The sequence below is a fragment of the Alexandromys fortis genome, unplaced genomic scaffold, assembly GCF_014885135.2.
Source record: "Alexandromys fortis isolate MF-2015 unplaced genomic scaffold, M_Fortis_MF-2015_v1.1 scaffold_197, whole genome shotgun sequence".
Classification (NCBI taxonomy): Eukaryota; Metazoa; Chordata; class Mammalia; order Rodentia; family Cricetidae; genus Alexandromys; species Alexandromys fortis.
The window spans coordinates 1,240,882-1,260,622 of record NW_026068072.1 but is presented as its reverse complement, the minus strand read 5'-3'; the positions used below and the strand labels follow the sequence as shown (position 1 = coordinate 1,260,622).

General features: G+C 54.9%; 1 protein-coding gene across 1 annotated transcript; it reads right to left on the bottom strand.

Annotated features, from left to right (window-relative positions):
- Window positions 1-9,663: 9,663 nt before the first annotated feature.
- On the bottom strand, window positions 9,664-16,280 carry Tmem119 (transmembrane protein 119). The gene is made up of 2 exons (XM_050121185.1): window positions 16,073-16,280; window positions 9,664-11,743 (listed from the first exon to the last, which is right to left on the bottom strand). The coding sequence occupies exon 2, from the start codon at window positions 11,727-11,729 to the stop codon at window positions 10,908-10,910; it is 822 nt and encodes a 273-aa protein (XP_049977142.1). The 5' UTR covers window positions 11,730-11,743; window positions 16,073-16,280; the 3' UTR covers window positions 9,664-10,907.
- Between the last annotated feature and the right edge of the window lie 3,461 nt (window positions 16,281-19,741).

Sequence of the window (19,741 nt, the reverse complement as noted above, 5' to 3'; positions counted from 1 at the left end):
CCCCATCATCACCTCCACCATCACTATCTCCCCATCATCACCTCCCCATCATTACCTCCCCCATCCACCATCACCACCTCCCCAATGATCACCTCCCCCATCATCACTTCTCCATCATCACCTCCACCACCATCACATCCACCTTCTCCATTATCATAGTCACCACAAAGGCCCATAGCTTGGCTGTCACAGACCTCCACACACACCCCAAGAAGCATACCCACCCATGGTCACCAGGAGCCCAGGACAGGGGAGGTCTGAAGTCCCCCCCATCAGACAGGTAGTCACTATGGCCCCAGTACCACAGCATCGTCCATGTGCTCTGGAGGGGTGGGGGATGCCCTGTTCCACATCTGAGGTGCTGCCTCAGGAAAATCCCTCTGATTCCCTGGTCATAAAATGAACTCAACCATGGCAGGCAGTGGTGGCACTCACCTTAACCCCAGCACTTGAGACGCAGAGGCAGGCAGATCTCTATGAGTTCGAGGCCAGCCTGGTCTACAGAGCGAGTTCTAAGATAATAAGGGCTGCAACAGTGAAACCCTGTTTCAAAACGGGGAAAAAAAGGAATCAATTTCTAGGGCTGGGGCTGTAGCTCAGTTGGAAGGTTCTTGCCTAGCATGTGTGAAGTCCTGGGTTCCATCCCCAGCATTGCATAAATCCAGGTGTGTGTGGTACACGGCCTGTAACCCCCCGCACTCACTGGGTGAAGGAAGGAGGATGTACAATGTCATCCTAGGCTAGGTACAGGAGAGGAGCTAGCCTTTCTCTGCTGCTCCCAGGTCCCTGTTCTCACTGATTCTAAACACTAGCACAGCCGTCCCCTGCTCCACCTGCTGTGGTTTCAGGGATACTTCCATAGGCAAGTTCTAGAAAAGCCTTCCTGATCCACACTCACTGCTCACCACAGGACCTTCCAGGAGGGGTGATGATCCCCCAGCAGTCTGCTCAAAGCCAGACCGTGCGAAGAATGAGACCAAAGCAAGATGTGCTGGGAGTCACGGGAGAAGGCAAAAGCCCAGGCTGGCTACCCCCCAAGCCCAGGTCTCCAGCACAGCCCTGCATAGGCGAGGCCCTGAGGAAATTAGACTTTTGGTTTAAGGAGCTCAACTTGTGTTAGATAGCAGGAAGGACTTCCTCAGAGTGCAGGGTTGGTGGACAGTGGAGAGAGGGCAAAAGGAGCTTAGGAAGGGGGGGAGGGTTTGAAGATGGCAGGGAAGGGGCTACATTCCTCTGCGGGGAATTCCAGAAAGAGGAGCCAATTTATTCTGAGATCTTGTGGCGAGGCTAAGTGATGTTGCTTATGGGAGAATGGCTCTGGCGGCCCTCACCTCCAACCTCACAATAGGCTCTCATGTGGAAATAAATGGGTTTGGGGAGGGCACTTAGGACTTAGCAGTCCAGCCCAACCCTCATTCTCCGCTATGTCAGACGCAGCTGAGGCCCAGAGAGAGCAAGTGACTTGATCCAGGTGGCAGAGCCCAGCAAGGCGCAGAAGCCAGTCTTTCCTCCCGGGGTTGGACCCCATTTCCATCACAAGCCTATCTCAGGGTGGCCATCTCAGCCCCAGATCCCTGGACTCTCAGTGTCCACCCACATGCTGCACCCAGGGTCCAAGAGGCAGGCAGGGCTTGGTCACTCGCTGGCCGCCTGGAGTCGGCAACTCAGCAAGTTCCCTTCCTCAAGAGGAAGGCCAACAGGTCCTGGGTGCTGATGCAAGGTGTTCAGCCGCCAGGACTCTGCCGCATGGGTGTCTCCAGAGATTAAGGGCCCACAGCAACAGACAGGAAGGGCCTGACAAGAGACTAACTACAGTCCAGAGCCCTTGCAGATGCTCTCGCAAGCCACAAGGGATGCAACACCCAGCATTGGAGAGTTGCCACAGGCTGTCCAAGATCCTGAGGAAGTCTGAGCTCATTGACCTTGGGTTCCTTCCCCCAAAGCACCCAGTCACCTACCCATCCACCTGCCTGTCCACCCATTTGTCTGCCCACCAGACCATCTACCCACCCATCCATCCACCCACCCACCTTCCACCCACCCACCCATCCATCCACCCATCCATCCACCCACCCATGCACCCACCCATCCATCCACCCATCCACCCACCCACCCATCCATCCATCCACCCACCCATCCACCCACCCATCCATCCATCCACCCACCCATCCATCCATCCATCCACCCAACCNNCCCCCCCCCCCCACCCCCCCACCCACCCATCCACCCACCCATCTACCCATCCACCCACCAACTGCATTGTAGTAAGTGCAGGAAACTAACTATAGAGTTCAGCCATCCAGGAGCTCAAAGCTTGGCTCAGACACACTCTGGTTGTATGACTTTGGGCGGTCACTTAATCTCTCAGAACCTCAGGGTCTTTCCTCAGCAGAAGGTGAATGACCTCGGTGCCCCCTCAGCTCCATGAGGGCCCAATGCACCAGAAAGTGCTCTGTTTCGGCTCTCACACCCATTATCCCAGCACTTGGGGGGCAGAGGCAGGAGGATCTAGAGTTTGAGGCTACCCTGAACTGCACCCAGTCTCAAAACAAACAAAAACAAGCCGGGCGATGGTGGCGCACGCCTTTAATCCCAGCACTCGGGAGGCAGAGGCAGGCGGATCTCTGTGAGTTCGAGACCAGCCTGGTCTACAGAGCTAGTCCCAGGACAGGCTCCAAAGCTACAGAGAAACCCTGTCTCGAAAAACCAAAAAAAAAAAAAAAAAACAAGCATTGGTGGCCATCCCCAGGGCACAGTGACACCTAAAAAGGGGTGGAAATTCTAAAGTGGGATTTAAACACCGAGGGAAGACAGAGCCTCCCCCATCCGTGCTGCCAGCCAGGTCACCACCTGCTGACCCAGACAACATTCAAGCCCTGGCCACGGTCACCTCATCCCCAAGGGGAGATGAGAAACAGCTGAGATGTGACCTTTGACCTCACTAGACACCCCACAGGAACCCAGGGATGTGAGGGGGGTCAGAGATCCAGTCTCTCATCCCTCTTGTACAGGGTTTTGGGGTGTCCTCTGAGGACAGTCTCAGCTCTGGTCTCCCAACCCTCGGGACCCTTTGGCTGCTCAAGAAAGCACAGTTGCAGGAGTCTGGTTGACTCTAGGAGTCTCCCAGATCAGGCTGCAGAGCCTTGAAACTCACCTCAAAGAAGAGAGGCCTCCTCCCCCTCCTCCCTCTCTTTCCCCCTCCTTTTTCTCCTCCTCCTCCCCTTCTGCCCCCTCCTCCCCCTCCCTTCACAGTCCAGCATCCACAGGGGGCCTGGTCCCAGGAAGAACTCAGTTCCCGCCTAGACCATCACCACCATGGCTCCTATTTCAGACAAGCCCACTTAAGCCCAGAGGCTTGTGGCTTGCTCAGACACACAACTGGACGACAGACTTGAGATCCCAGCCCTGTGCTCCTGTCACCGTGCCAAGCGCCCTGTCCCTCATACTCATGAGCCCACATCACTGGATGGGGGAGGCCTGAAAACAGCAGAGGCCCGGGGTCCTGCTACCTCTTCTCCTGCCTTCTGCCACCTAGGTCAACCCCTTGCCCCTCCCAGTTCCTCAAACCTGAGGGAGACACCCGGGGTCCATTCAGGGAGGGACAGACGTCACAGATGCCTCAGGCACCAGTGTTCCTGGAAAGGCTGGTTTATAAGCTTGGCTATTTTTCACTCTGCAGCTGCTGCCATAAAGTGCTCCCACAAACCCCCACTCAGGGAGGAACAGCTGGAAAGGGTCTCCAGAGCCCAGAGCGGCGCCAAGTTCCCCCACCCCTTGCTATTTCTGAGCAGTCAGAGAAATCCTGAAATTAAACCTCCTAAAAAAGAGGCAAATCCCTGTTCTGCGTCGCCGAGGCCTCATCCTTTCTCCAAGGCAGAAGAGCAAGGTCGGCCTGGCTCCCAGCTGGGTCTCATGTGGCCAAATAGACCAGAAAGAACAGGGGCTGGGGGCGGCTCAGCAGCTGAGAGCACTGGTGTGGGTTTTTTTGTTTTTGTTTTCGTTTTTCATTTTGTTTTGGTGTGATTTGGTTTGATTTTTTTGAGACAGGGTTCCTCTGTAGCTTTGGAGCCTGTCCTGGAGCAGCTGGCCCAGAGATCTGCCTGCCTCTGCCTCCCAAGTGCTAGAATTAGATGCATGCGCCACCACCATCTGGCAACACTGGTTGTTTTTCCAAAGGACCTTGGTTCAATTCCACATAGCATAAAATATAAATATATATTCATATTATATATATATATTTATATACATAAACTATAACTCCAGTTCTAAAGGCTCCGACACCCTCTTTCAGCCTCCACCCACACCAGTCATATACACGGTGTACACACATGCATCCAGACAAAATATGCACATACATGAGAGAAAACACAGTGCTGCTTTAGGTCAGGATTTCCAACCTGATCGATCCCAAAACAGCCACAGAGGGACCCCAGGTGATTCTTTAATATATACAGTATTCTGCTTAAATGACAGAAGAGGGCACCAGATCTTATTACAGGTGGTTGTGAGCCACCCATGTGGTTGCTGGGAATTGAACTCAGGACCTCTGGAAGAGCAGCCTGTGCTTTTAACCTCTGAGCCATCTCTCCAGCCCCAGGTGATGTTTGTTTGTTTGGTTTGGTTTTTGTCCCCTCCACACACACCACCACAGGGTTTCACTATAGCTATCGAGCCTGTGCTGGACCTTGCTCTTGTAGACCAGGCTGGCCTCAGACTCTCAGAGATCCACCTGCCTCTGCCTCCTGAGTGCTGGAATTAAAGGTATGCACCACCACCACCCAGTTCAGGTGATTCTTTTTAAAATGTATTTATTAGTCAGATATGATGGCACACACTTTTAACCCCAGCATTTGGGAGGCAAGGATTTGTGAATTTTTGCGAGTCTGAGGCTATCCTGGTCTACATATTGAATTCTAGGGCAGCCAACACTACATAATTCAATCCTGCCTTTAAAAAAATTACAAAAAAGAAAGAAAATAGGTATTTATTTACACACTGTGTGTATGTGTGTGGCTGAGATTATGTGCACCCATGTGTGCAGGAGCCCTTGTGGACCAGAAGAGAACACTGAATCTCCTGGAACTGGAGCTACAGATAGATATGGGCCCCCAGGTGGGTGCTGGGAGACAAACCCAGTCCCAAGAGCACTCTTAACCACTGTGCTGAAGCTCCAGCCCCCGGCTCTTGTGGTCAGTTCACGTGACAGAATGCCCAGCAAATGCAGCTTAAGGAAGGCTTTTACCTGCTCACGGTTTGAAGGATGCCCGGATGGCTCTGTGGTGGCACTGAGGCAGCTCACGCCACTCTGTCAGGAAGTGGAGAGATGAATGCTGGCTCTCAGCCGCCCTTCTCGCTCCACCTGAGACCATGGTCCACAGGATGTGCTGTCTTCGGGGTGGGTCTTACTCACTTAAATTTCTCTGGAAACCCTCACAGGGGGGCCCACAGGTGTGTCTCCCAGGTGACTCCAAGTCCTGTGGGCAGCAGTGAGGACCAGCCACAGTTCTGATCCCCACTAAACTAGAGGCTCCCTGCAGTCATCTCTGCCCCACATCCTCACCATCATCCCGTGTTCAAAGCTCCATGTAGCCACATGATCTTGGACTTGATCTCTCTAAGTCTCATTTTCCTCTTTCGTTCAGACCCTAGGGATGGGTTTTGCGGTGCTGTAGAGTAATTCAGCACGTTACTTTCTGTGCTGGAAGAAGGTGCAGTAAGAACGTTCAGGAAGCATGAATGCCTTCACATGGACATCACTAGAGCCACACGGACACTTGGACTAGGCAGATATGGAAACGTGAGCTTTTAGTAATTAATCGCTTTAGACAATTTCATACTTGTACATAGTACACTTCTACCATCCTCACCCCCTCGCCCCTACACACACCCACCTCCTCTCACCCCTACACACACCCCACCTCCTCTTACCCCTACACACCCCACCACCTCCTCTCACCCCTCTAGACCCCACCACCTCCTCTCATCCCCTCTGCTCCTACCAAACTTATCCCCTTTATCCCAACTTATCCCCCTCCACTTTTGTGTCTGTGTCTCTCTGTGCAAGTATGTTTGGATAGACCGTGGTGCGCATGTGTGGAAGTCAGAGGACAGCCTGTGTGTAGGAGTCAGTCCTCTCCTTCCAGCATGAGGGTCTCAGGATTAACCCCGATCTCCAGGCTTAGCAGCAAGCTCTCTTGCCTCTGAGCTCTCTCACAGGCCCTAGCCTGTCTTTCCAGTAACACTGGTAAGATGCCCTTTTCATCCCATCTAGAAGGGATGATCAGTTATGAGTCTCCGTTCTTCCCGCCATGCACTGGGAAGGCTGGGAGGAGACAACACAAGCTTTCCTTCCGGTAACTTCACACTGGAAACAAGCGAGCTGCCCAGCAGCACGTGGTTGGATGGACACAGCCTGGCACGTCAGCGCGATGGAGGGAGACGGTGAATGCTGCTGCATCACACTGACGGAAACATATCTCTGTGAGGAGGAGATGCTGGGCAAAAGAACGGACACCATACAAGTCCAGCTATGTAAACATCCAGACACCAAAAGGGATGGAGTTAGTTCTGAGGCTTGGGGTGCTGGAGGGGAGTGTGGGGGCTGAATGAGAAGGAGGCACAGGAAGTGGAGTAGGAGGGATCTTGGAGGAGTCCAGAGTAATGTCTGGAAAGTCAGGTGTGGGTCCTGTCCTCAAAGTACTCAGGAGACTAAGGCAGGAGGATCAGAGGTTCAAGGCCATCCTCAGCTATGTAGTGAGCTTGAGGCTAACCTGGGCTGTCAGGAAGGGAAGGGTTTGTGGATGACAAGTGTGTTCACGATCTGGTCTGTGGTGACAGTTTCGTGAGGACATGTGTGTCCTCACCAGGTTGTGCTTCCAGGCACACTAACTAACCCACGGGTTAGTTACACTTCAGCAAAGCCGTGAACATGACCGTGGAGGTCAGGCGCTGTGCAGAGGCTTTGACAATCAGCAGCCGACAGTGCCCATTGCTGCCACATCCTCTGCTGCCACACAGCCTCACTCTGCAAACACGTGTCCCTAGTGGTAGGTGCTTGCTAAATAGCCATGGGGAGGGGGGTGGGAGGCTGCCTGCGTTCTCTCAGAGACCCAGAAACACAAAGGACAGAGACAGGAGCCATGATGAGACCAGAGGCTGCCTCCTTCCCCCCAACGTCAGCGGCCAGCACCTAGGGGAGGAAGGCAGAAAAAGAGACGGAAGAAATGGCACCCCTGTGTATCCCCCCACACCAGCTGGCTTTGACCTTACCACTGACGTGTTCTAGCCAGCTGTGGCCCATTCCTGCAATCCTAACACCCAATGATGAGGCAGGAATTCAAAGCCAGACTGGACCACATAGCAAAATCCTGCCAAAATAAAGTAAATCACATTTTAAAATAAAATAAAATGAATACTATAAAATAAGGCAGTCAGCCCTCCCAGTTCTGAGAACTCCTGCCCAAGCTGCAGTCAGCCCTGGGTTCGAATGCAGTTCTGCAGGGCTGTGTGACTGCCAGCAAGTGCCGCCCTCTCTGAGCTGCTGGTCTCTGGTGAGGGTGAGATGTGGTTATGTGGGTCCTGGTGTTTGTCTTCCTCCTCCTCACACAGGAGCGTGCAGAGCGCCAACTGTGCCCGCAGCACCAGGCGGAGTGCCAGAGCAGCCCTGAGGTGGAGATGGAGCCCCACACCCTCTTCTCTTGGACTTTGTACCTCTCATCTGGAAGAGGCTGGGAGTTGGGCTGGTGCAGCTCTCAGTGAGCTTTGTTTTATCCTTTTCTGCAGAAGCAGAGCTAGGGGACTCACTCCTGACACTGACCTACACCTCAGCCCCGACCCTGAGATAGAAACACCCCACTTCACACAGCAACAAACACCCAGAGAGGTGGGGTGTGCCCGAGGTCACATGACTGACAATGAAGCTGACATTAAACCACTATGACTGGGATAAAAAAGTTCTGTAGAGGGCCACATTTTGCTTACCTCTGTTCTCACCTGAGTGTGACCCAGCCCTGTCCCTGGGGCTTATCCCCAGGGTGAGGAAGGAGAGGTGTCTGCTTCTTTCTGTGGCTCTTCAGCCCCTCCCCCAGCATGGGGCACCAGCACCACACACACACACACACACACACACACACACGACCGCATGCACACACATGCACACACAGTGGAGCAGGCCTGGCTGCAGGCAGATGGACAAGTTATAAAAGGATGGCCTGTTCAGACCTTGGTTCCCCTGGGGGACGCTGTGGCTGTCTCCCTTGACCTTCAAGTCCAGTTCTATCCCTTGTGGTTCCAGCCTACAACTCAAGATCTCCCTCTATGGATTCCTGGGTGTGTTCACTAAAGAGCCCTTCTGGGTGGATCCCTGCAGAGGTGGAGAAATTCACTCACCTGTCCATCCATTCGTCACTCCTCCCTCCCTCCACCATCCCTCACAGAACACTCAGGATCCTGTCCACTGAGCTGAACCCCTGGCTGTGTAACCTGGGCAGCTAACTGATTGCACCACTGCGGCCCCGTTTCCTTCTTTGGGTTGTGGAAGTTATACCAGTGCTCACTTCAAGGTCCTCAGAGTAGGCCGGTACCTGGGTTCATCAGGGGCTACTGCCATCGCTGAGCCCCGGAGGTGTGGAAGGGGCAGGATAGGGTCTAGGCCAGGAGCTGAAGGCTGAGGTGGAGTCAGCACGGTGTGCAGAACAGGAGGGTGGAAGAGAGTCATGACCTGAGGAACAGCACTGGAGGCTCTCGGGCTGCCTCCTTCACCCCTCCCCCTCCGGGATCAGAGAATACCACCATTAGGGCCATGTGCCCCGTATTCTTTGGAGAGTTCTCCTGGAACTAGTGGAGGCGCTGCACCGAGAACTGCTTTCCAGTGTTGTCTTGGCATGACCCCAGGCAGCTTCTCTACTTCCAGCCACAGTCAGAACTCAGCAGCAAGGAGAGAGCCCAGCACCCAGAGAAACTGAGGCACTTGGCCAGAGCCACACAGCACACTAGAATGGGAGGTGTTTAAGCTAACAGACGCAGCTCTGCTGGAGTTCACGGAGGAAGCTGGGCTGGGCTGAGAGGAGGGTCCTTCCCAACCGCACAACACAGAGGCCATTGTGTTCCCAGAAGCCTAAGCATGGGCCTTTCAGACCGGACATGGGATCCTTGAAGGATCAGGGCTGTAGGAGACAGCCTCCCTGCCACTACCATCCTGGGAACCTGGCACATGTTCCCAAATCCTGCCACATCTGGATTCCAGAAAGCAGTTCCTGGGCCCAAGTAGGAGCTTACCAACACAGGAACTCACCATCAAAGGGAAGAAAGAAGCTAGAACTGGGGGAGTTGAAGGCTGGGTGTGTGTCATTGTCCCTGAGGCCCCATTAACACTCACCCCACCTACGGAGAATGGGCAGCTGTGCCCTCACCACTGCCCTGTCCCACAGTGCAAAGAGGAAGTGGCTGTGGTGTGGCCCCACAGTAGACCCAGGCAGCAGTGTGTCGTGTGTTTGACACACTACCTCCAGGGATCCTCAGGTCTGTGGGCTCTGACACCTGCGGGCACCCATCTTTCTCTTTGCCACCCCCATCCTCAGCTCTCCAACCTGGCTGATGCCCTCCCCTTTATGCTTCCTACAGCCCATGAACACCCCTGACTGCAGCCATGGACAGTCCAGAGACTCGAGCCAGATCAAGGTTTATTATGTGTTATATCTCCACACCTGAAGAGCTGAGGAGTCCTGAATTGAAGGTGTTGGGGGCAAAGCCCCCAACAGGACAAAATCTCCACACTGTCGAGGACTGAGGAATGGTGTGGGCTCAGGCTGCCAGACACTGTGTGAGCAAAGAATGGGCCAAGCCCCTACTCCAGGCTGGGTGTCAGAATCCAGAACAACACTTGTCCCAAACGTCCCTTGGCTTCCTGGTTGTTTCAGGGCCCCGGCAGAGGAGAGCTCTGCTCATCCCCCTCATCCCGGCATCAATAGCAAGATGAGTTGCCCACTCTCAAATCAGGGTTGATTGACACTTGAGAGAACCGGACTCCCTGCATCTCACATTCCAACTCTGAACCAGATTGTCCGATGGGGTGCCCCAGAGGAAACCGAGAACGGTATTTCCCACAGTTGGTGCCGTGAGGTTGCACTTTGCAGCCATCGTCACCGCCCTAATACTAACGCAAGGGGGAAAGAGAAGCAAAGCCAGACCAACAGGAACCCTTAGAGTAGGTGCATCAGCTCAGAGAGGGCACAGCGGATCCTCAGCTCACGTGACTTTGAGTTTGCGTATCCACGGAGTGCCTAGGGGAACTCTGTGATGAGGCAGGGGTCCCTGCAAGGAGCTTCCTAACTAATCCAGTCCACTGAGCAGAGGCAGAGTGACACCGATGACACCGACATTCTGGGAATGGAGAGATGAGAAGGCGACCCGCAGCAGTTCCTGGCGCAACTGGACACAGGCTGTACTTTGTTTTTCCCCTGTGGCACAAAGGCAGCTAAGGACCAGGACAAGGCCATTCACTTGACACGTTCAAATCCAGCAGCCCTGCTTGTCGTCCCAGCCAGATGGAACCGGCAGTGTTTGCTGCCTCACCAGGGGCCTCTGGCCTCTTCCTCTTCTGCTGTGTGGCTGCTTGTGGGGACTGCCTCGTTGCAGATCCATCTGGGGTGTGTCTGTCATTCCTCTTGTAGAGAAGTGGTGCTTTAGGGTGAAGCCCCCAGGAGGGCAAGAGGCATTAAAGGCGCTGGAACTTGGCCAGGTGCGTCCTCGGGTGCACCAGAGGTCATCAGCTCTGCCCATTCAGGGTCAGGATTGGTCAGCAATGGCCAAGGAGGGTTGTCAAGAAGCAGTCAAAGCAGGAGGCCTTTCTTGACCAAGGAGGTGATCCTCGAGGACCCGACAGCCAGACTCAGCAGTTCTGGGGCCGGTTAGACACTGGGGGAGACGCTGCCGCAAGCACAGGAACTTTCAGGGGGCCCTGCTGGTCCCTGGGCTTCCTCTGCTGCTGAGAAAGACCCTTCCTGTCCCCCTTGACCCTCACTGGCTTTAGGAGCCCCTATAGCCTCTGCTGAGCCTGACTCTTCTGAGACCCCCAGCTTCTCTGTGGTGGTCCCGCATACTGGGGCTTCTTGGACCTCCTCCTGGCTGCTGGGCACCTCAGCCTTCACTGGCTTTGTTCCCTCCCCACTGCCTGGCACCACTCTGGCTGGAGACCGGAGGTTCTGGGTAGCGGCCAGAATGTCAGCCTGGAGCTGCTGGGAGGAGCCCAGGGCCTCTTCCTGCCGGCTGTCAGGTGCCCTGTCAGGGACCTCGCTGAAGGCAGGGGGGCCCCCAGCCCGGTCACTCTGGTTCACATACTTCTTCTCGGGGAAGGAGGACGGGTAATAGGCTGTGGCCTTGTGCTTCTGGCGGGTGATGAGCGCGGCGCAGACAATGAACATGAGCAGGAAGGCCAGAGAGCCCACCACCGCAATGAGCATCACGTACTGGCGGAAGAAGTCCATGATCCCATCCAGGAGGTTAGTGGGGGGCACAGGGCCCTCCAGAGCTGTGGGCTGGGGTCTCCCTGACGTGGGGCTGAAGGTTGGAGTCCGCGGTGGCGGCAGGCTCGGGGAAGAGGCTGAGGAACCCTCAGCTTCCCCACTGCCCCCCACATCCTCCAGGAAGGTGGCTGGGAGGGACACAGAGTAGGCCACTACAGGCACGGGCCTCAGAAGTAGCAGCAGAGACAAGAGGAGGCTGGAGTCCATGTTGACGTCAGAACCTGCGGGGGGCGGGGGGAAGCAGTAAGAGAGAAATCAGGCCAAGTCTCCTGTGCCTCCAGGGTCTCAGGTCTCAGGAGTAGCTCGCTGACTCCCAAGGACAACAGAGCCCAGAACACGGTCCAGCAGCCACTTAGCTGAACCTCTCACCATGCAGCAATGTGAACACACTCCCAGGCTGTTGTACACGGAATGCCACCTGCCCCACTTCCTTCTGATGCTCCTGAGGACATCTTGCTCACCTTGGCGTCCTCAGTGTCTTGCACCCACTAAGTGCCCAATAGATGCCTCTGCACCCATGTGGCTGGATTCACATATCAGGTTACGCTGTTATGGTTTACTGGACATGGGACACCAGTTGAAGATGGGTGCAAAGCCAGAGGATGACCTCGTCATCACTCCCCTCAGCACCCTCCACTTTAGTGCCTCTTACTGGGACCTGGTGCTCATGTGTTAAGTAGGCAGGCTCCAAGAATCCTCCTGTGTCCCCATCCCTACTGTGGGTATCACAGCCATGTGCCACCATGCTGGCTTTGGATACCGGTGCTAAAGACACGACTCAGGTCTTCCAGAGTCACCACCTGGGCCATCTCCTAGCACAAATAGAAGTTTGTCATGGGCAGGGCGGTGGTGATGCATGCCTTTAGTTCTAGCGCGTGGGAGGCAGAGGCAGGAGGATCTCTGTGAGTTCAAGGCCAGCCTGATCTACAGGGTGAATTCCAGGACAGCCATGAATGTTATATAGAGAAACCCTGTCTTGGGGGGGAAAAAAAACCAAGCAAGAAAGAAAAGAAATTTGTCATGGAAGCCTGAGAGCTCCCCAGTGGGAGAAGGGGCTATGATTGCGCCCATTCCCAGTTGGCAAAAGACAAGGCTCAGGGGAAACTGAGGCTCAGGGGATCACGTGACTTATCCAGGAAGAGCTGGCAGGCATAAAGGAAGCAATGTCCTGAGGACTCTGGCAGATGGGGGTGGGAGATCAGATGTCTGAGGGACACCTCTGCACAAGAAGTGTCCCCAGGACCCCATTACCCTGGGACCTTGGTAGCTCTAGCATAGGCTTTTTCATTCAACTCACTTTCTTTTCCAGAAGATTCTAGGCTTTGAAGCTACCAGGTCCACACACACATCACATACATGTGCACCCTCACACATGGAGGAAGCCTGGCTGCCAGGAAGGGGATCAGGGCATTTGTATTCCCAGCCCCCCAATCCTCAGAGGCCTGGACTCCTCTGTGAGCCTCCAAAAAAGTAAGAGGTTCCAGGGGAACCACAGTTCCTGGGGAGACAAAGCTAGCTAGCACTGCAACTCCTCTCTAGTGCCTCGGCCCCTCCCCACCGCAGCCACTAAATGGGAACCAGATGCTCCCCTCCCCCCCTGGAAGGCTGCTCCTGGCATGAACCCCCCCAGGCCCCATCTGGCCCAGACAGCCAGGCTAATTAATAAATTCCTCATTGCCCAAGTTTACACTAACTCTCGCAGTCAGGAGAATGAGAGCTGGGGTTCAGACTGTTGCTAGCCAGGCGGAGCGCTCTGGTCCCCTGGCTGGCTAGGGCTAGGAGTCTAAGACAGAGAAAGTTTCGGGGCCCTGTCTCAGGGGGTCTTCCTTGGAGGACTGAGATGGGGAGACAGAGGCAGAGGCCCAGAGCAGGCAACAGACCACACAGCAAGTCCCTGAGCTGCACCATGGCTGTGCTCCTGCTTGGTGAGACAGGTGGCGTTACCTGCCCCTTGTGTGGCAGGGACTCAGGAGGCTCTCCCAGTGGCCTGAAGTCTTCCAGTTATGTGCACTGAGCCCTGGGTATCACAGGAAACTGGCATCAGGGTGTCCCCACCCCACCCAAAGGAGCCCAAATCAAGTCATTGCATGGAGCCCCTCTCAGCCTCCTGTCTTTTCAGTCAGCTCTGGGTGGATGACAACGCCACAAGGCTGTGGGGAATAGTTACGCTGTTTGCTTTTATTGTTAAACTCTTATAGTTTCTATCAGTCCTCTTCCGAGGTCCAGGCCTACAACGGATACATTCAGGTTCAGAGTAGATGGTGACATGGCCAAGGACATATAGATGATGCGTGACCGGGCTAGGTTTTGAGTCCTCTGCCAGGAATGTGTTATTCTCTTAGGGTGTGCATGTATGTGATTGCGTGTGCATGTATGTGATTGCGTGTGCATGTATGTGATTGCGTGTGCACGCATGTGGAGGCCAGACGACAATCTGCAGCATTATGCCCAGGAGGTCTCTCTCTGAGAACAAGGTGTCACCAAGTTGACTAGGCTGGCCCCTGTCTCCACCTTTCCAAGGCTGAGGTTTGGGGTGCACATCACTATGCCTACCTTTTTATCTGGGCGTTGGGCTTCAACTCATTTTTTTTCTTGACAAGCAGTTTACTGACCTGCTCCCCTTTCTACACCATCCCCCTTCTGGGGTGGTGCTGAGGCCTGAACCAAGGGCCCTTTGCAAGTGGGCAAGGGCTCTGCCATTGATCTATACCCCAACACTGGGTCAGTACTTGGGAGACAGCATGGCAAATTTAAAAACATCCTGGGCTACGTATTAAGACGCTGTCTGATAATATGGTTGTGGCAAGTGAGGACTGTTGCTCCAGAGGGACAGGCCACCGTGACTACAGTGCCTGAGCACCACAGAAGTCCCCAGGCATACTGACTGTCCTGATACATCAGCCGGAAAGTCACTGGGCCGGCTTCATCAACCTGGCCGCCATCATGTCTAAACCTGCCAGCTAAATCTGCCTTAGTTTCCCCATCTTCAAATGGGCAGCAGTGGGGTGACTCCAGGCTGAGACTCAGAGAGCTGCTGGGACTGTGTGAGAGAACATTCTAGAGGTGACGGGACAGGCTTGATCCCACAGAAAAGCTGGAATTCAGGAACGGAATGGGCCAGGCAGAATAAGCCAGCATTTCCCCTCAGCAGACCCATGGCTATCCTCACTTGCTCTGGCCCCCAACAGCCCCAACAGGAGAGCAGGACACACATGCATACGTGTGCCTGGACACACGCATGTAGACAGCAATGCCCCAGACAAGAGAACACTGGCCTCCTGCTGGCACACCAGATCAGCCAAAGGGATCCAGAGAGAGCAGCAGAAACTGCTCCCGCCTCAAAAGAGCAAGACCCTAACTCCCGGAGCCCCCCGGCCTTCCTCAGTCCCTCAGGGCTCTCCCAAGAGAGGCGGCCAAGTGTGGGGACTCAGCCCTGCACGGAACTAGCCAAATCTTGCAGGAGATGGCCATGTGACCCTGAGTGGTTCCTCTAAACTCTCTGGGCCTCAGTTTCCTCTCTGTGAAGGGGAAGAACTGACCTGAAGAGGCCTGAGATGACCGCTAGACATGTCAGGCAACTTTGGCTGCCTTCTGGGAGGACAGGGCCTACTTGGCCTCCTGGATCCATCCTAAACAAGACTCAGGATCTCAGGCTGGTAAACCTGTTTCCAGCCCAGAGGAAACTCATTGCCCAGCAGAGCCCTTTGGAGAGGTGGCTCAGAGCAGCTGCGTCTGGGGCTGGATGCGTCCACTCCCAGAGCTCCAGCTTCCACATCTGTGTGATGGGGACAGGTCACAGAAGTGCCTGACACATACATGTCAGTAAGGGGATGCAGTGGACACTCCAGGACCCTCTCTCTTAGGAGCTGCTGCTTGAAATCGAGATAGTTAGAATAGGCAAATGAGGAAGTTTACCCCTAAGGACTGGGTACCCCAGGACCTGAGACTGCCTAGCCAGAGCCTCTGTTCCACCCCCACCCAGAAACTGGGGGCCAGGGATGGAGAGGCAGGCCATGGAAACCTGGCTTCAATTAGACTTGGGGGAGGGGGTTCTGGAAGAAGCATTATATCCAAGCCCATTTCCCTGGGGCTGCCAAGGACAGGGACCCCTTGAAAAGTGGCCCAGAGGAAGGCTGAGGTTCTCGGAGCCCACACACAAGCTTACAGACTCGCACTGCCAGCAGCAGCGTCGGAGCAGCAGTCAGAGCCCACAACACAGCTCTGAGACACTCCAGCAAGCTCCCACAGCCTCCAGCTCTCTTACACACACTAATGGTTGGTATCGGACATCCCAGGCACAGCCTACAGCCGCACGCGAGACACGTTCCCACCAGCAGCCCCGTGGCCTTGGACATTCCCACCACACACATGCACAGTTCTGGTGACCCCAGCACCCATGCATACACACTTTACCACAGGGTACTCACAGCGTCAAACACATACTCAGATTGTTCTCCCCACATTCAGGGATTCAGGCAAAGTTCTCTAGGAGTCTGCAGCTCCAAACTCCAGCCCATCTCAGACTTCCAGAGCGGCAGGCTGGGACTTACCGGCTTCCGGTGAAGGAAGGGCTGCCAGGTAGAGGAGTCTGGCCCACTAGAGCCCGACAGTCTGCTGTCTGCCGCCAGCTGCTCTGGCTGGTGCCTGCCCGCCTCGGCCTCCAGGCCCTCCTCTTTCCTCCTCCCCGCTGGGCTGGAGGGCCAGCTTGATTTCATTAAGAGAGCTTGGGGTGGGGACAGTGTAGGGCGGGTCTATGCCGGGCCACACGCAGTCCCACCCTCCTCACACTCCCAGCTTGCTTCCTCCTGACCTCAGGTCCCCTGGGCAGACTCAGACAGACTGACAGACCGAGGGGCTTCCAGGAGCGCTTCCCCAGAACGTTCAGCTGAGGTCTTTCCCATCCCCCCACCACATTCCCTGAGGGAAGTCAGAAGGCTCTGAGGCCCTTGGAAGTGGGCAGGAAAACTCTCCATGGCCCATTCCAGCTCTGACTCAGGATTTCCAGACTTAGGGTGCAGAGTGGGAATGGGGGTGTTTCAGGGAAGCCTGTTGGCTCTGAGTTCAGGCACTGTCTCAGCCCTTCCTCCCCAAGTCTCGGTTTCCCATTCTTGGGGATGAGAGGGAGCTCCCTGAGGTACTGGCATTCTACCCCACAAAGCCCCAGCAGGGCAGCTTGGGCAGAAGTTAAGAGCCCATTCCACAGAAGCGGAAAGAAGAGGGGGGAAGTCAAATGGTGCAGTGAGGTCCTGAGGACTGCAGCTAACCGGCCCTAAAACACTATGGGGAACCCAGGGGAACCCAGGGGTCCCTGGAGCACTGAATTCACTCACACACACACACTCACTCAGACACTCGCTCACTCACCCACTCTCACACTCATGCACTCACACTCACTCTCACACACACTCACTCATCCACTCACTCACCCACTCACACATTCACTCACACACTCATACACCCACTCACGCACACACATACTCACTCACACACACACTCACCCACTCACTCACATACTCACACACTCACACACCCACACACACACACACACACACACACACACTCACCCACTCACTCACATACTCACACACTCACACACCCACACACTTACACATCCACTCACTCAGACACTCACTCACCCACTCTCACACTCACTCTCACACACACTCACTCATTCACTCACTCACCCACTCACACATTCACTCACACACTCATACACCCACTCACTCACACATACACACTCACCCACTCACTCACATACTCACACACTCACACACCCACACACTTACAATCCACTCACTCAGACACTCAATCACCCACTCTCACACTCATGTACTCACACTCACACACACTCATACACCCACAATTTACAGATCCACTCACTCACACACTCACCCACTCCCTCAAACACTCATTCACACACCCACTCACACACCACACACTCACACGCCCATTCACTCACATACTCACACACTCATACACCCACTCACTCACACACTCACACACTTATTTCTGTCAGTGCTGAGCAGATCCCAGATGGGACACAGACTCAGCAACACACACACCCCTCCAGGAACTCACGGGCTTCCAGAACTACCTGCACCAAGATTCATCATTCACTGCCTTCTGTAAACCAGAAGGGGTTCCATGGCAAGAGAGGGCCTGCGGGGAAGCCATGCAGGGAGGCTGGAACCCCACCTGTAAGCATGCTGAGCAAAACGGGGCCTGGCAAGGCACTCGCGGCAGTGAAGGGGTGAGGGTGGCCCTGGCCATGCCTAACCTGCCTTACTTAGACTAGACAGCAGTTTCAGGGGCAGCCAGACCTCCTCAGGACCACTTCCCAGGGAGAAAGCGCTGTTCCCAACAGAGTGAGGACCCCTGTCAGGACTCTGGCTCTTACTGGAGGGCCAGATCCCCAGCCTCATTAGGGATCTGGGAGCTTCCGGCATGACTTGGCTTCAGGCATCCTCCTCCTCCATGTCCAGCAGCCACGCAGAATCTTCAAGCAGTGAGCCCAGTGTCTTGACCCTCTTTCTTTCCCCGATTGAAAGTCACCTTGGGGTGACCAAGGGCTATTATGTCCCGAACTAAGGTCCCTAGCGCACGTAAGTAATACTCTTTACCACGGAGGCTGTCGTGACACAATCACAGGGTATAGACAATGTAGGTCCCAGATCAGGGTTTACACACGCCTGTCTTCTGCTCCAGGGATACAGGGTCCGCCCTGTTGCTGACCGGGGCTGGTTCCAGACTCAGACGCCAGAGTCCACGCGTGCTCAAGTTCCTCACGCAACTCTGCATAGTGCCTGTGCAAAACCAGACTTGCTGCCCGCCCCCACCCCGTGTCCCTTACCTCATCTATCTCAGTGTGCCTTGGTGACCTCTCTTCCTTTTCATTTCCCTCTTTTCTTCTGAGACAAGAGTCTCCTGGACTCCAGGCTGGCTCAGATTTGACTTGTGACTGAGTACATTCTTGAGCTTCTGATCCTCCTGCCTCTACCTCCAGAGTGCAGGGCTTTCAGCCCCCAGCACAGACAGCGTGGGACTCAGGTTTGCCTGCCTGCTAGGCCTGAGCTGCCTCCAGGTGACCGAGTCTTCTGCGGTAAGGAACGGGCCCTCGCTCTACTCGGCTGTCAAGGGCACGATGTTAAGGGAAAGTCTGCACCTGCTCAGTGCGAATGTTGTCATCTCTGCTGACCCAAGGACACAGGGCCCAAAGATGCTGAGCGGCCACACCTTGTCACTTGAGAGAGGCCTGCCTTGCAGAGTCTGGTGCCCACAGGTTCTGGAGGTGTGAGAGAGGGAAGCTCCAGAACAGGAACCTGAGGCTCACAGTGGAATGGCAAGGCCAGGGTAGTGGAAGACTGGGTGCAAGGCCCCTTCTGAGGCACCAGTTTCTATTTCCAGATCTTCCGAACTATCAGCACCAGATCAGTTTCCACCTCAGACTGGACCATACCCACAGCACAGCCCTCTCCTAGGGAATGTGGGGCCACACACACACACACACACACACACACACACACACACACACACACATCTATTCGCACATGCATGTGTTCACACAGCACATACAAAGGTACACACAGGTATACTATTCCTCACCGTGCACCTCCACCCGTAACCTGTAGATGCTCAGCAAATGCCACTCAGGAGCAGAGACAAAAGAGCCCAGCCCCCAGCCACCACAAACCCCAGCACTTTCCCTGGGCCACAACTCAACTCCGGTTTGGGTTCAATGCTAGTCACGGACTGCCAGTCCTCAGACATTCCAAATTTCACTCATTGTGCAGATACGTCCCAAGACTCTGGCATCCAGCTCACAGTCAGGTTTTTGGAGCCAGTAATAGCAAACAAGATCACAAAAGAGATAGGAGAATTGCAATCAACAAAGGAACCACAGAGGGACCCCTGCCTGCACCTGGGCTGAGCTGGGAGAGATCACTCAGGGCTCCATGCACTAGGCAGTCTACTCCGTCCCAGGCTTCCACTGTAGGTAGTGACTACATTCTGCCCTCGAGGATGGAGAGAAGGTACTTAGGAAGGCATGAAGGCGGGAGAGTTCCCGGCAGCTGGACCAGCGTTCCCAGTGCGAAGGCCCAGGAGCACAGTGCCACTGAGGCAGCCCCTAAATACTGTTAGGCCACATCTCTGGGGACCGAGGACTTTGCTTGTTTGGGGCCCTATCCTGACTCTAGCATCTAGAGCCATGGTTGTCAACC